The sequence below is a fragment of the Anopheles funestus genome, chromosome 2RL, assembly GCF_943734845.2.
Source record: "Anopheles funestus chromosome 2RL, idAnoFuneDA-416_04, whole genome shotgun sequence".
Lineage (NCBI taxonomy): Eukaryota > Metazoa > Arthropoda > Insecta > Diptera > Culicidae > Anopheles > Anopheles funestus.
Window position 1 is genome coordinate 38008039 of NC_064598.1, and position 14969 is coordinate 38023007.

The 14969-nt window shown below is 44.8% G+C and overlaps 1 protein-coding gene across 3 annotated transcripts in view; it reads right to left on the reverse strand.

The window, feature by feature from the left end:
• Nucleotides 1–7626: 7626 nt before the first annotated feature.
• The window catches only part of LOC125763682 (B-cell lymphoma/leukemia 11A), a 68793-nt gene continuing 61450 nt past the window's right edge, over nt 7627–14969 (reverse strand). For all 3 annotated transcript variants that reach the window (XM_049427045.1, XM_049427044.1, XM_049427043.1), the window contains one exon: nt 7627–13957. In XM_049427045.1, the coding sequence (XP_049283002.1) occupies nt 10905–13957 (3053 nt within the window). In that variant the 3' untranslated portion in view covers nt 7627–10904. The remainder of the gene's footprint in view (nt 13958–14969) is intronic.

Consider the following 14969-nt stretch of genomic DNA (forward strand, 5'->3'; position numbering starts at 1 on the left):
GTATATGGCGCGCAGCTGCCGAACCGTTCGCTCGGACCGACCACCTTTCCATCCGTTTTTTTTGCTGCCTCCACCATTCCATTCCGGATCATTTCTAGCCAAGCAGTACGGTGAATAATCTGCAGATAAATATGGCGACCGAGCCGAGGTGCTGAGCAATGGTATCCTTTTTGTGGCCTCTGCCAACTAATAGTGCTGCTGATGTTGGGGAGATACGGGCTGGTATGAGATGGGAAGGATGTGGAAGTTTGTATGTGTGTGTAGAATAAATACACACACATACACATATATATTCCGCTCGGTAGCGCACAGGATTGCAAGGGATTGAAGGTTGAATGTTTGGACGGTGGATAAAATTCTTCTAGAATTCTTCGGGGGTATGGACTAACTGCGGGTGGCGAGAATGTTTGCTGAATGTTTCATGATTTGAATGCTGTTAATGTTACTACTTTCGTTTTCGCTTTTGTTGTTGGAAAGAAAACATGAGAACAAGAAAAGAATTTTAAAATTGGACAGCAGCATTTTGGTCGCACGCAGTCATAAATAAGTAATGTGTGAAGATTTAATTTCATCTGTTGTTTTTGTACGCTTCGTGTTGTGTTGTTGATGTGTAAGTAAAGTAAAATAAAGTAAGGAATTTATTTAGAAATTGGGGTAACTGAGACTCGTATCCTATTAGTTCTATGTGTACTAAAAACTAATTCATTTGTCGTGTGAATTGCATACTTTCAGGAGAAAATGTAAAACGCAAATATACTGAAGTATGCAATTCGCCTTTCATGAAGTATTAAATCATGTAGCGGTTTTTTTCATTTTTTTAATTTAAAATACAAGCAATCTTATTAGTTCTACGATTACTGAAAACTAATTCATTTGTCGGGAAAATAGCATACTTTCAGGAGAAATTGTAAAGTGGAAATAGTGAAGTATGCAATTCGCCATGCATTAAATTACGTATTAAATCATGAAGCGTTTTTTTAGTGTTTTTAACTTAAGATACATGCAAATATTGTTGCAATAATATAAAATAAATTCAAAACATAAATGTATACACCATAGATACAGTTAAATGGCCCTTTTTTCGTCTCGTAAATCAGCATGGAAACAGTAATCGGACAACCTTACACTTTTCCATTACTACTACATGTGCAATCCATGTCGCTGTACACGGGACGACCCTCAACGATAGCCCCTAATAGCATTGAGATTCGTTCGCAATGGGCCTGCAATGGGACGGAAAAAATCCCTGCATCCTTTAAAGCACCAAACTGTCCCCCAGCGTGGGTTTCAGTGGCAAAAAGCAGTGCAAATGCAAAAATAGGAAAGGGTGCATTGGCCAGCACACACTATATTGAAGATTGTCCTCCTATTGGATGCATAATTCAAAACCTCTCGACCACCTGCCCCATGCACAAATGCACACATACACACGCTCACCCGCCCACCCAGTGGGTTGGGTGGTTGATGAGTGCCCGGTTTCGACAGGCTGGCATTATGGGGGTGGTTGAACGTGAAGTTGCCGGCCCGGGGAATCCGACAAAAGAAAGAAAGCACGAAGAGAAGTTCCGCTTTTTGGACGTCTCGGTTCGGAGAGACATGGTCCGCCTGCAGGACATGCGACACTTGATATGATGCCGTTGAAGGGCCCTTGTACCGACCGCCATGGAAAAAGGAGGGTGCCAAGCAGCGTGTGCAAGCCTTAAATTATGTGCCTGTCCATTCGCTGCTGGAAGCTTTTGCCTAAACATACACACACACACACAAGTACAGATAGGGACACAAAGACCAGTGCAGTGGAGCTAAAAATTGTGCTTCCGTTCTGCTGGGGACAAACGCTTCCTGCTCGATGGGGATGCACATAGCATGAGATTGAAGCGGACGGAAGCGGATTGAAGCCGTCGGTTGAATGCGTTCTGTGTCAAATGCTTCAAACGAACGGCTGTATGTTCGTCCGAGAATTGCAATACAACGCAAATTGAAGTGAAATGTATGAGGAAGTATTATGAGTTTTAAAAAAAGTAAAAATGAGTTTTGCTATAAAGACCGTGAATGATATTCTAGTGACCTTTCAGACCGAAAAGCGCTTGTCCGGTGGGGTGATGTGTACATCCTGCTCAATATACAGACACAGAATAAGGCTTCACAAGAGGACATCAAGTTGGAAGGCGCTTTTAAGGAAATTTACCCTACCGAAGTTGACTGTGGCATGTCCAATGCAAGAGTGCCTGGGCATGATCGTGTGGGCAGAGTCTGTCTCAAACCCCGGTTCCACCGTGTTCGAGTTCCATCGATGCGTGCCTTTCTCGGAAGCAATTTGAACTCTGGTGCACAAGTCCTTCCGACCGGTTGGTCTCGGTTGGCCGTGACATCGTTGTGGTGTGGTATGGTTGCACTTGCCCACTCTTCCCCGTTTCATGCTGCGACCACCCAATGGCCCAGACGATGCATCAGGGTGGGATGGTCTGCGTCATCATGAGTGCAATCATAATTGAACAGATGGGGACGTCCAACAAATTGAATTCATTCGTTTGCATCTCTTTTTGCTTGCTTGTGCTGTGCCACTACTGGAATCGTTTCGACCGAATGTTAGCTTTGATCAACCCAGCGTACACTGTCCCACGTGTGACCGTTTGCCCAAAGAAAGCTAAAAGCACACTCTAGATGGTGTGCTACGGCCGAGAACCGTACCGTCGTGTATCGTGTTTTGCAGCAGAAATTCGAAGCAAAATTGTGTTCCTTCCGCTTTCGTAGTCGGTAGCCGTCTCGTGTTCATTATTTGACCCGCTCGTCAACCAACATCATTATACGTGGTTGTGCATGCTGCTGCACATGCACCGGTACGGCAGATGCACATGATGCTAGCTAGGATATGCCGGATTTGACGGTTGTTTGCCGGTAAGCATGAAAACGGATGATATCGTTTGTGGGACTCGATTTTCGGGGCCTCATTTTTGTATGACCGGAACGGAACCGGAAGGGTCAAATTTGAGAACAAAGGTGCACTTCGGTCGTTGAGAATGTTTTAGATTCTTGTGCGGTTTTATTTATTTTTTTTGAAACGATGTGTTGAAAGGCAAGGCAAAGGGTATGTTTTTAAAGCAATTATTTTTGTTAGCGAATCCTCCTAGAACATCTTTTTGGTATAAAAATATAAGAAATAAATAGACGGAAGGAGCGAGCATTTTGAAATATGATAAATAGTGTAAGAAAATACATTTTGCAATAACAATTGCATACATTTAGGCGTAATATGTACTCACTATGGTGAGTGCATAATGCATTTAATTAGCAAGAAATACTATACGAAAATACATTTTGCAATAACAATTGCATACATTTAGGCGTAGTATGTACTAACTATGGTACAAAGAATTTTATTTGCAAGGCACCGGTGATCTACTCATTACAATATTAAGTATTTATTATTCAATATTTATTTATTTATTTATTTATTTATATATTTATTTATTTATTTATCTGATTGTTTATTTATTTTATTACATACATCTAATTTACGAAACCTAATTCTGACACATGATGCACTGCAATTAACGACACTTGTTGCTATATCGTATTGACCTTTGAACGTAACGTTTTCACTGAACTGCAGCATCCTTTTAGCATTACGAAAAACTCGTTTCACCACTTACCACCTTCTCAAACTGACCTCCAATGAAACCTGCTGGACCTAAGAGTTCAACTGTGATGCTGTGCTTGTAAACCATCCGCAAACAACTTGACCAAAAGGGGTTTATAATCCCGTATCATCTCGTTACTCCTATTGACCTATCCACGAGCTAACAAACCGGATGCTGTTCCTCGCTACATTCCGAATGCTCCGAAATAAACAGAGAAAGAAAAACGTGTTTTTCCACCGGAAAAAAGTCCAGTTTTCTGTTTTATCCAAATCAAGACAGGTTCATCTCAATTTGCGCATCATTAAAATCCTGTTTCTTTCCATCACGGTGAACGATTTGCTGCGAACGAAAACCCTTTCCATTGGGAAGTGGAACGGACTGTACACGGGATCGGCGGAGAGTGGTTTGCTTGCCCATTGTCAGAAATCTCTCCCTGTTCCAGCCGGATGTTACCGTACGACAATTTATCTGTCAAAATTAACACATACTTTTCAACTGCTTGACAGCAGTCCGGAATCATGAGTGTGGAGGGGCACCTTTTTTGAATCGGTCTAGTGCTAGTAAGCAACACTACACGTCCCCACCATTTTTTGGCGGGAAAGTGATTCGTAGCGCTAACCCAGGGACCGTATCCCGTCACCGTTGTAAGTTAAATTAAAATGCGGCTTTTCACCCGTAATTCATCTTCGTGTGTCTAGTGGTAGTATCCCTGGTCCATCCCATGGTGGACCCGACAAGCAACGAGACGAGGATCACTTTATTTTCGCTCTAATTTATGCTCCGGCAGCTCACCGCTTTGTCTCTGGAAGCGTTAGTTCTCGTACCCTTCATTGCCACCGAACGTTAGGCAGGCGGGAACCGTAACGAAACGAAGCAAATGGACCCCGTCCGTACCGTCCGATATGCGTCACTTCCGCACGCCACCATTGCCTCACCTTTCGGGCCGCCGTTTTGCGTCGTACCATGAGCCTCGCGTAACACTTTATCCATTTCATTTCCATATTGAGTTGCTTTTTCCGAACCAATCAATCTTCCTGTTGTTTCACGTTCCACTCACGCGGTCTCTTTCTGTCGGTCGGGTTTCCCGCTCCTGTTCCCGGTTTTGCTGCCCAGGTTTTTGGGTGTGGGACGACGGTTGGTTGTAGTGGTTCGATTGCCCGTAGGGGTCCGATTGCGCTGGACGAATGGATCGAGCACCATCACCGGGACAGAGGGAATGATGTCCTTTTAGCGTTGTTTGCGTTGATTCGTTCCGGTTGGCAAGTTTGGTGGAGCGGATGATGGCGCACACTAGTGGAGGAGTACAAGTGAACACTAACAAAACATTTGTCCCCGCGTTGTGCCGCTGTTCTCCATACCTTAAGACAACCGACGCTGTTTCTAGGACCGAGGTTGATTGGAAGGATTAATCGGATAGGCGAAAAGTGCTTGGCGGTTTTTTTATCGCACCAGTTCACCCGTTTTCGATGAAGGGAACACACACACACACACACACACACCAGCATACAAACCATCCCTGTCAACGGTAATCTTCCTACTCGGGGGTAAAACTTTAAGCCGACCAGCAAACAGAACCTCCACACGGTACATAATCCTGGCTCCTCGTCACCTCGGTACCACGGTGACATAAATGAGGAGAAGATAAATTAATTAATTAATGCTGTATGATATAACACTTTAACTTTTGGTCATCATCCGGCTACTATCCACACACACGTTCACACACGGTTTCAACACACATTTTGCGATTGAGTGATGTTGCCATCCTGGCAACTGAACCCTTTTACCGGGACTGGTCTCAAAAAAATGCCGTCCCTGTTTCGTGTCTTACCTGCGCAAAACAGAATCCCCTCTCTGTAGACACTGCACTGGTACGTTGGAATGGGACATTCATCTCATGTTCGAACCCAAGACAGCGAACTGCGAATCGAAAAGGGAGGACTACGAACCACGGTAGTCTAATGATTGAAGACGATGACGATGGGCACTGGGTAATGGTGGTGTCGCACGGTAGAAAGGGATTAAGGAAACCCGTCACCAGCTCAGGATGATGTTGATGGTCGCGCTATCGAAAACTGGGAATCCGCTTCTGTACGGGATCGTACAGATTGAACAAGCTGTGGTACCGTGTGAGAGACGTTTTTCCGGACGGTCCGAATTCAATAAGTGGAAATATCATTTTCCTTCTGCTGACACTCCGTACTTAGCGTGTAGGTGAAATATGGAACGCATTAATTTGAATGATTTTCGGGAAGACTAACACTTCGAAGTGCTTGCGAATCCTTACGGAATGGACAGGCGTTAGAGACCGGTTTGGCGACTTTAAATAAATGGATAAGAGAGTGAAAATGTGATAGTAAAATATTCTTAAATTAATAAAAACAATAAAAATTTCAACTAAATGAAGTAAAAAGTTTTCCATTTTATTTTAATTGCTTGCTCATTTCAATGAATATTAATGCTGTAGTACCAGTATCTGCCACTGTATGCCGGTTGGCGCTTCTCTTCTAATAGAAATATACATGTTGCGTGACTGTATGTTTCGTCAAGCGAATTTGTTGCACGACTATTCACAATGTAGCGTAAGGACGAATATTTTTCTGATGATTTTTTTTTCACTTTTTTCCTTCCTCTTATGTAATGGCATTATCAAACACACATGTTAGTAAGATCTGTATATTAGAGTTTCTTTGCTTTTACGGAATATAACGGATTTTCTATCCATGCTTTATTTTCTTACAAAGGACGCATTACATGATTCATGATACGGTTAGTTTTGCTTCTTGCTGACATTTTCACCGTCATACATGGACACTCTACATACGAGAGTAATTAAATCGGATGATTTTCCGATCCTGCTGTATGACGTCGTTTCGCATGCTCTCATTCTCTCTCTTCTTCTCGCTCGTACCGTCGCTTTAAAAAGCTCTCTTGTTCTTTTCCACATGTTCTTAAATCGAAAGTTGCCGATTACCGCCCCGGTACAGAAGGGCCTCAAGAGATGGCTTTTCATTCAGGCAAGCATGATGTGATGTTTTGTGTGGACAGTTAATCGAAGTCAGCAGCTTCGTGGCTGGTCCGCCGGGTTGGAATGATGGACCAGGTCCCCAGCGTTTAACGCGTACGCGTTAACAGTACGCGTATGCTAATGCGTGAACGTGAGTGACAAATGACGCCACAGCACGGGTAGAACATGCTCATTGTCATTAGCGATGTATTTGTCATTTGCGGAACGGTTATAATTAATAGCACGCTGTCAGATGGTTTATGGTGGCCAGTATGCAAACGGGGCTACGATATAAACATATTCCGAAGTAAAGCACTGTGTTGGTTGCCGTGAACAAGGAAGTGTATGAAACGGTCGCTTGCGCAGGGTTAAAATTTTTGTAGTTGATATTTCTTTTACCAATCGTGAGTATTGTTGGTTGTGTGGTAGCGTTGTTAGATTTAATGGCACTGACAAATCCTTTAAAAGATAGTTTTTGTTCCCAGTATTTTGAGCTATAATCCATTAACGTTTTACAAACAACACTTTACTTCATGTTGACCTTTCGTCGCGGTGAGATACTGCGATAATATAAACTTTTTTTTAATTGAGATTTAAATGACTTCAATAAACAAAATTTAAGATGTTTTAAATAAAAGGCAAAATATTTATATGCAATCATTCTACACAAATGCTGCGCTTTTTCTGAGCACAAGTGTGAGGTCTTAATGTGTCATACGCATTGCATACTCACCAGGGTATGGTGCGTTATTCTCTCGCTCACGGTATGCGCCTAACGATATGCAATCCGCTTGACACACTGAGACCCTTCGACCACAGTTTCTTTCCATCATTGAAATCTCTCGCTTATTTTTAATAAATTCAAACAAATTCATACAAATTCAAAACTAAATTTTAATAGAAATAATTTTCAACTAAACTTACCGTTCTTTGTTTCATTTTGCTTTTCGGATAGTGTTTAAATGAATTATAACTTGTATGTTTCATTTTTGTAAACATTTATAGTTTTTATTTACCGTGGTTCTTGTAAGTACGTTTTGCATCATCGTTATACAATATATGTGATTTGTGTTTATTATTTTTTAAATTGTTTTCTTCCTTTTCTTCATTCGACATTTATTTCCAGCACAATTTCGGTGCGTTACAGTGTGTTTGGGTGTGAGTGTTTGTGTATGTGTGGCTTCACTGTTCATGTTAATTATCTGTACACTGTTCTTTTTTATAATTTGCTCTATATGTATATATTCTTTCCTTTCGGATTTATTTCTTTACTGTGACGTTTAGTTTGCATTCTGTTACAGCGATACAGTGTATCGCTATTTTAAAGTTTCCTGTTTGTTTTTATCTTTCTTTTCTTGCTTGCATTTACTACAACTTCTATTAATTGCCATTTTTTTCACGCATCCATGCTATTCACTTTTGATTATTATTCTTCGGTGAACAGTGTTTCTCTCTAGTACACGCACGCACACACGTCGTGGAATGAGATGCCGTTTCGCAGCGACTTACATTTTGATACGATTTGATTTCTTTTTTTTTTAAATAATGCAGTTTTAAATGCGCACCTTTTGCTGTATATTGTGCAGTTGCTTTTCGTCTTTCTTTTATGCGTTTTCATTTCTTTTTTTTCGTCTATTTGTTGCTTTGTTTATTATTCGTACAAAAAGATTACAGCGAAACGGTACTCGTTCCAATAGTCTGCCTTTGCATACCAGATTGACCATTAAGGGTTTCTCTCTCGCTCCCTCATCCTTCTTCCACACATCGTCCCTTTTGGTCAGCTCTCGTTTACCTCACAAACACTTAGCATCAATTTGTACATTTATATAAATTCATAAAGTTTAATAGGAATCTTTCATTTTTTTTTATTCGTTTTGCTGAGAATGTTCACAATTCTACTGTCCTTCTTTACTGTCCTTTTTAATGCTGCATGCTGTGTGCGTCTGATTTTACTGGTTTTTTTGGAACTGTTCCATTCTCGTGCTACGCAAAATGCTTCTCTGCTTATAATTAAAATAATCTCCACCTACAATAAGGTGGAAATGGATACTGTAGTGTCTTCCTGATCGCGACCAACCAACATGTATGTCACTGTGTTCACGCATGGGGTGGAAAATGGTGTGCTCATGTAGTTGTGTCTATGTGGGAAAAGTCTTGATTTATCACGTGAGGAATGTACAAAAATGGATGCAATGCTAAAAAAACAAGAACTCGAAAATTAACAGCTACTCCCTTCGCGCTAGATTGTTACATTCATCTTTATTCACTTCTTTGCATCCTTGTTTACATTCTGTTTATCAGGCGCACAGCTATCCCGCCCAAAAGGTTCTTTTTGCAATGTAAAACTGAATAAAAGAAACAATTCATTCCATCCTTCATCACTCCGAGAAGAGAGAGCCAGAGAAAGAGATCTCGGTGTCAGTTCAACGGAGAGTAGGTTGGAAAGAATAGTTTAGCCGGGGTTTTACACGCAATTCCAATGCTTTTTTTGTTGCTTGCTAATTAAATCCCACCTTCCCAGCTGAAATAAATAAGGTGCATTTGTGACGAACACCAAACCTAGCTGCCTGTGTTCCCATTCTCGCGCTATTGTTACGATTACGAAAAATAATAAAAGAAACTGTACATACTTTCTCGAAAAAACACGCCAAAGGCAATTTATCATTCTTAATCAGTCTTAACGTAAGTAGAAGGAAACAATCGAACGGTGCAACATTGTTTGTCGTATGTTTTATAAAAAAAAACAGAGCGTTAGTAAGTAAGTAAACACCCCACTCGATAAAAAGGGGAGACTTGTCCTAAACCATAGAGTAGAGCTTGCCCTATCGTTTGTATATCTAAAAACTAAAGGAAAATCTTTTAAACCTTGAAAGAAAATACGAAAACTAGAAACATTTAACATTTGTCAAAGATTAAATGATCAACAGGATATAGGGAGAGAGAGAGAAAGAGTAAGAAAAATAAGGCAAAAATGGAAACAAAACTGGACACAACATATTGCGTTCGAAGGCAAACAACTAGCGACACCGGAGCGTGTAAAAACGATACAATTATCCTATAAAGAAAAGGTAAATTTGCAACACAACAAAAACAACATTCCTAAGTAGAACAAAACTGCCAAAGGGTGTAGAAATGCTATAAATTACAAACTGGCCAACATCCTTGCTTTAGCGCCTTCGGTCACACACTGACACACACACACTACACACACTTACGCACCCAAAGCAATTGTTCTAACTGTTCCCTCCAGACGGCGCTCCAACATTTAAGTAACGTCTGTGTGCGCGCGTGCGTGCGTGTGTGCGCGTGCATGTATTTATGTGTGTATGTTTAGTTTAATTAACACTACTTAAACCACTAGTTTTGCCTTTAGTGTATCGGTTTTCGCTTTTATTTGTCACTTTACTTTGTGTTTTTGTTTTTCTTCTGTTCTGTTTCTTATACATGTGTGATCCGTGTCGTACGGCTTAAAATACTGTACATTGCATTTGCAAGCGTTTGGCAGACACTGCTGTTGTCGTGTGAATTTAAAAATAAAGTTTAATAATTTAAAACATTAACCACGTGTCTGTGTGTGTGTGTTTTTGGGTGTTTGTGTGTCTGAGTGTGCTGCCAGCTTGCTACAAACTAAATACCATCAAACAAAACTTCCTAATATAAATGCCTTTACTGTTCCATCTGCAGTTCGTCTTTTTCGTCCGGAAAGGAATTCATTTACAGCTAATATATACAACAAACATGTATGTGTATGTTTGTATATGTGAGAGGGTGTGTGGGAGGGTATACATATATGTATGGAATTTGTATCTAATAAAACATCCTTAAATAAACGAGCAAAAAATAAGGTGTGAAGAAGATCTTCTAAAACCTGTATCGGCAGTGGCAGTCCGGTAGACCACTCGGCTATAAGTATTGTAACTTTGGTATTAATGCCTCTAGAAACAAGAACAATAGGAATGCGGGGAGGAATGAGGGGAAAAAGTAGGGTTTTTGGAGGGTATAATGTGTGTTTTTGTGTTTTAAACTGCTTACTGCTTATCGATCACGTTGTGCTTATATCATGTCGCCCCAATATGTTCACCGCATCCAAATGCAATGGACGAGAACGGTCAGGGCATGCGCGGCAGGTAGGTCGTCCTCGGTTGCATGCTGTGACCGTTCGTCCGCCGTCCGTCGAGGGCGGCCGTTGCTGGCGGCTAGTAGATGCGGGACATCATCCGGTTGGGCGGCAGCTCGTAACCACTCCAGGGAGGGTAAAGTCATGCCGTTGCCGCCTCCTCCTTGATGAGGGCGGCAGCAGCTGCGGCGGCGGCTGCGGCGGCTGCTGCAGCGGCGGCCGACGATGACGATGACGAACCGGACGGTGAGCAGGATGCACTGTCGTCCGTCGAGACGCCGGCAGCGGCAGCGGCGGCTGCTGCAACGGCGGCCGGCAACGGAGGCAACAGCAACCCGGGTGGTAGCTGGGGTGGGCCGACGTGCGAAGGTGAGGCGGCCGCAGCGGCTGCCAGTATCGAAACAGGCTGCTGCGGTTGTTGCTGCGGGTGATGGTGATGGTCACGGTCCCGTTCCCGGTCCCGCTCCCGATGGTGGTCACGATCGCGATGGGCAGCTAGTGCCATCTGCTGGGCGGCTAACTGTTGCTGCTGGGCGGCCAATTGCTGATGGTGCTGTAGTTCCCGCTGCTGCTGCTGTTGAAGGTGTTGGAGCTCGCGTTGCTGTTGCTGCTGCAGTTTTCCCTGGTTGACGACACACTTGCGCATATGTTTCTCCAGCGTGGAGGGCACACTGAAGGGCATTTCGCAGAATCGGCATCGGTAAACGTCCTTGCCGAGTCGCCCGTGCGTCTTCATGTGACGCGTCAGCTTGGAGCTTTGGGCGCAGGCATACGAACACAGCTCACACTTGTACGGTTTCTCACCCGTGTGACTGCGCCGGTGCACCGTCAAGTTGGAGCAATTCTTGAACACTTTACCGCAGAACTCGCACGTGTCGTTGCGCAATTTGCTTTCTTTCTTCATCATCGGCTGGAGCAAACCGGCACCCGATCCTCGTCCAACACTTCCATCTCGGCCCGGTTTCATGTCTTCGAACAGTGCGTCACCACGGTGTAGTCCGGGAAGACCCCACCAGCTATCGCTGCCCTCGAGCTTCATGCGCTTCGATGCATCGAACGGGTTTTCGAACGGATTGAATAGTGGGACTTGGGGCAGTTGGGCGTTGTGATGCTGAAGCATGTTCTTCGCCAGCTCTTGCTTGATGCGAAGAGCCGTGGGCAAACCGTTCAGCTTCTCCGCCAGCCCGGGTATGGCCATGGCGCTGTTGTTGTTGTCCCGATCCTTGCTCGTTAGCTGCAGTTTGAGCGCATTGCCCGATTCCTGCAGCGCCTGTTTGTACGCTTCCGAGTACTGGGCAATGTTGGACAGTCCGAACTTATCCATCAACTCCCCAACGAGCGAAGTGGACATCGGCAATGATCCACCGCTACCGTCCTTCTTTGATTGACTTTGCGTACTGCTCATGCTGAGATCTTCGGCCTCATCGTCCTCATCCTCATCGTCATCGTCCTCATCGTCATCATCATCCTCACCGTTGTCCTCGTCCGCATCAGCGCCACCATCGTGACCCATCCGACGGTCATCACCATCGGCGTCCAGATCATCCATCAGCTCGTTATCCGTATCGTCCGGATCGCTCTTTATCGAATCGACATTGCTAGCTCCCGAGTCCGGTTCCGAAACGGCCGCAGACGAACGCCGTCGTCCGTGGACCAGCTTCATATGCTGCTTTAGCTTCGAATCTTTCGCACACGAGAACTCGCAGCTGGTACACTTGAAGGGTAGCTCACGCGTGTGTGTCCGTCGATGTACGAGCAGGTTGCTCTGGAAGCGGAACTTCTTGCCACAGAACTCACAGGAGTAAAGTGCATTATCGGAGGCGGACTGGATCGACTGCTTGTTCGGTGGCGTTGAAGCCGATCGGGGCGTATTGCTGATGTTGATGCCGGCGTCCATTCCGAGCAACTCGGTGTGCTTCTCCGGCGGTGTAAGACTCTGCGGTCGCGAGTTGTTTGTGAGCGGTGTGGGAGGCAGCTGAGATGGTGACGGACTGGCAAAGTGGGACGGTGAGTGTTGCTGCTTGCGGGGACTGGGTGAGTTGGAAGAGTTGGAGGTAAGGTTCGCACCCGGGCTCGTTGTCCCGGCGAGCTGCCGTAGTCGCTGCGAGTAGTAATCCATGTGTGGCTCAAGACCGCCACCGGGAGTGAGCGTTAGGGCAGCGCCTCCAGCCGATGGTGGACGTTCGGAGGCGGTCGCACCGGTTGCTGGGTTGAACTGCTGACTGTGTGACTTTAGCTGGTTCGCTGCCGCCACGGCCGCCGCAGCAAGGTTGAGTCCGTGGCTGCGGAACTGTTCCGACATTAGGTGCTCCATGCGAAAGTCATGGTGCGCCCGGCCGAACAGTGGACTGTGCGGATGGTGCGGTGGCATTCGGAGCAATCCGAACGGATTTGGATGCAGCTCGGGCGGTGGCAGTAGCGTGTGATGTGCCCGCAGTGACGTTGGTGGAAGGCTTTGTGTCGATTCACTGCGCGAAGGTGTTAGCGAGGGCGTTGTGGTGACCACACTGCTCGATGGAGGGGAATGATGCGGATGGGATGGTGATGGAGCGGTGGCAATAAATGACGCCGTTGCAGGTTGCGGTGTACTCGATTGGCGCAGTGACTGTGCCGTGGTGGAGGTGGTAGTGAGCGCTTGCGGACTGGTAAGTGCTAGGGCAACTTCTACGGTGTGGTTGACCGTACTGTGACTTCCGTTTGAACTGGTGCTCGTTGTGGTGGTCAGTTTCGGTCGCTTCGTTCGTACCTCGATCTCTTCATCGGACTCATCCATACCGTTCTCGGTTGGTGTGGTGCTGGGCACCATCTCCAACCCATTGCTCGGTAGGTCCTTGCCTTTAAGCGCTGGCGATCGGATCGGTTGTGGCTGTTCTGGCTCTCGCTCCATGGAAACTTCATTTCGGCTTCGGCTTGCACATCTGGAACGTGGTAAAGTTGTTTCCGACTCGTCGCTAATGTCGGTCACCTTCTGCAACTCCGGAAGTGCCGTTGTCGGTCCGTTTGCTTCCTCGGAAGCGGCAGCCGATTCCGGTGCATCGGATTCCTCGGTCGGTGCTGCTCCACCGTCCTGGTTGCCGGTGCTCGCTAACGATTCAACGTAAATCTTCACACCGTGTGCATGCTGTACGTGTTGCACCAGCCGCCACGCCGAATGGTACTTGGTTTTGCACGTGGAGCAGACGTAGTTGCTCGGCTCTATATCAACAAGGGAAGAAACAAACAAACCGATGGGGAAAAGAAATACGATTAAAAATAAATAACATTACTATGTGGGAAGTTTTTTTTGGGTGTTATTATGATTCGGTAGTGGTTGTGTCGCACATTGCAAAAACTTTGCGCATCCGCTGAATGGATCAAAGGATTCCGGGGACGCCGGATCACGGACACCCTACAAACGGGACGGTGTAGTTTTCCCGCTAGTGATGCGAAAAATTAAGAAAAAAAAACAAGCAGAATGACATAAATATTTGCAAAACCATCAGCAACGGAACAAGGGATAGCCGGAATGCAACGGGTTGGTACGAGAGTCCAAATGTGGGTGGGGGAAAAAATGATGGGATGTTTTTGATGGAATTCACTCCCCGAGGCAATCCGTATTAATTCCACTACTTTTGCAATATGCAAAACGAAGCCGGATTAAAGATAGGTAAGGGGTTTGTGCATTGGCACAATATTTACATGTTGCTCGTCCGTGCGGTTCGCTATGTCCTGTTTATAAAATTGCATCCGAAAGGTAGCAGCAGAAGGTGGTCGCAGTGTGTGTGTGCATCGAAACATCTGCAAATGCGTTCACTTTCACGAATGTTTTAATTAAAAAATAGCTACGATTTTTCCGTTTTTTTCTTCCTTTTTATTATCGCTTTTAAACGTTAGGCATCGGGTTTTTGACCACGGTTTGTCAACGTTCAGCGACTTCGCCGCTTTTAAGCGAAATTTTCATCCATTTGTGTGGCTTAAAAATAAAAGATACAGTAAAATTTAACGCGCTTCAACTGTCCATAACCCACATATGGTTCGTGTGTTTGCAATTTTCCTGTTTCTTTTTGTTTTGTTTTGGAGGAAAGTTTTCCAAAGACCTTCCTTTTTTTTTTGCTTGGGCTTTTTTCTCGGCTTCTTTCACCTTCAACTGCACATATGCGCGTTTCGTTGCGGGCATCATTTGAATACCAATGAGCGGACACTTGCGTTACCAACCACGTTGGGGCGT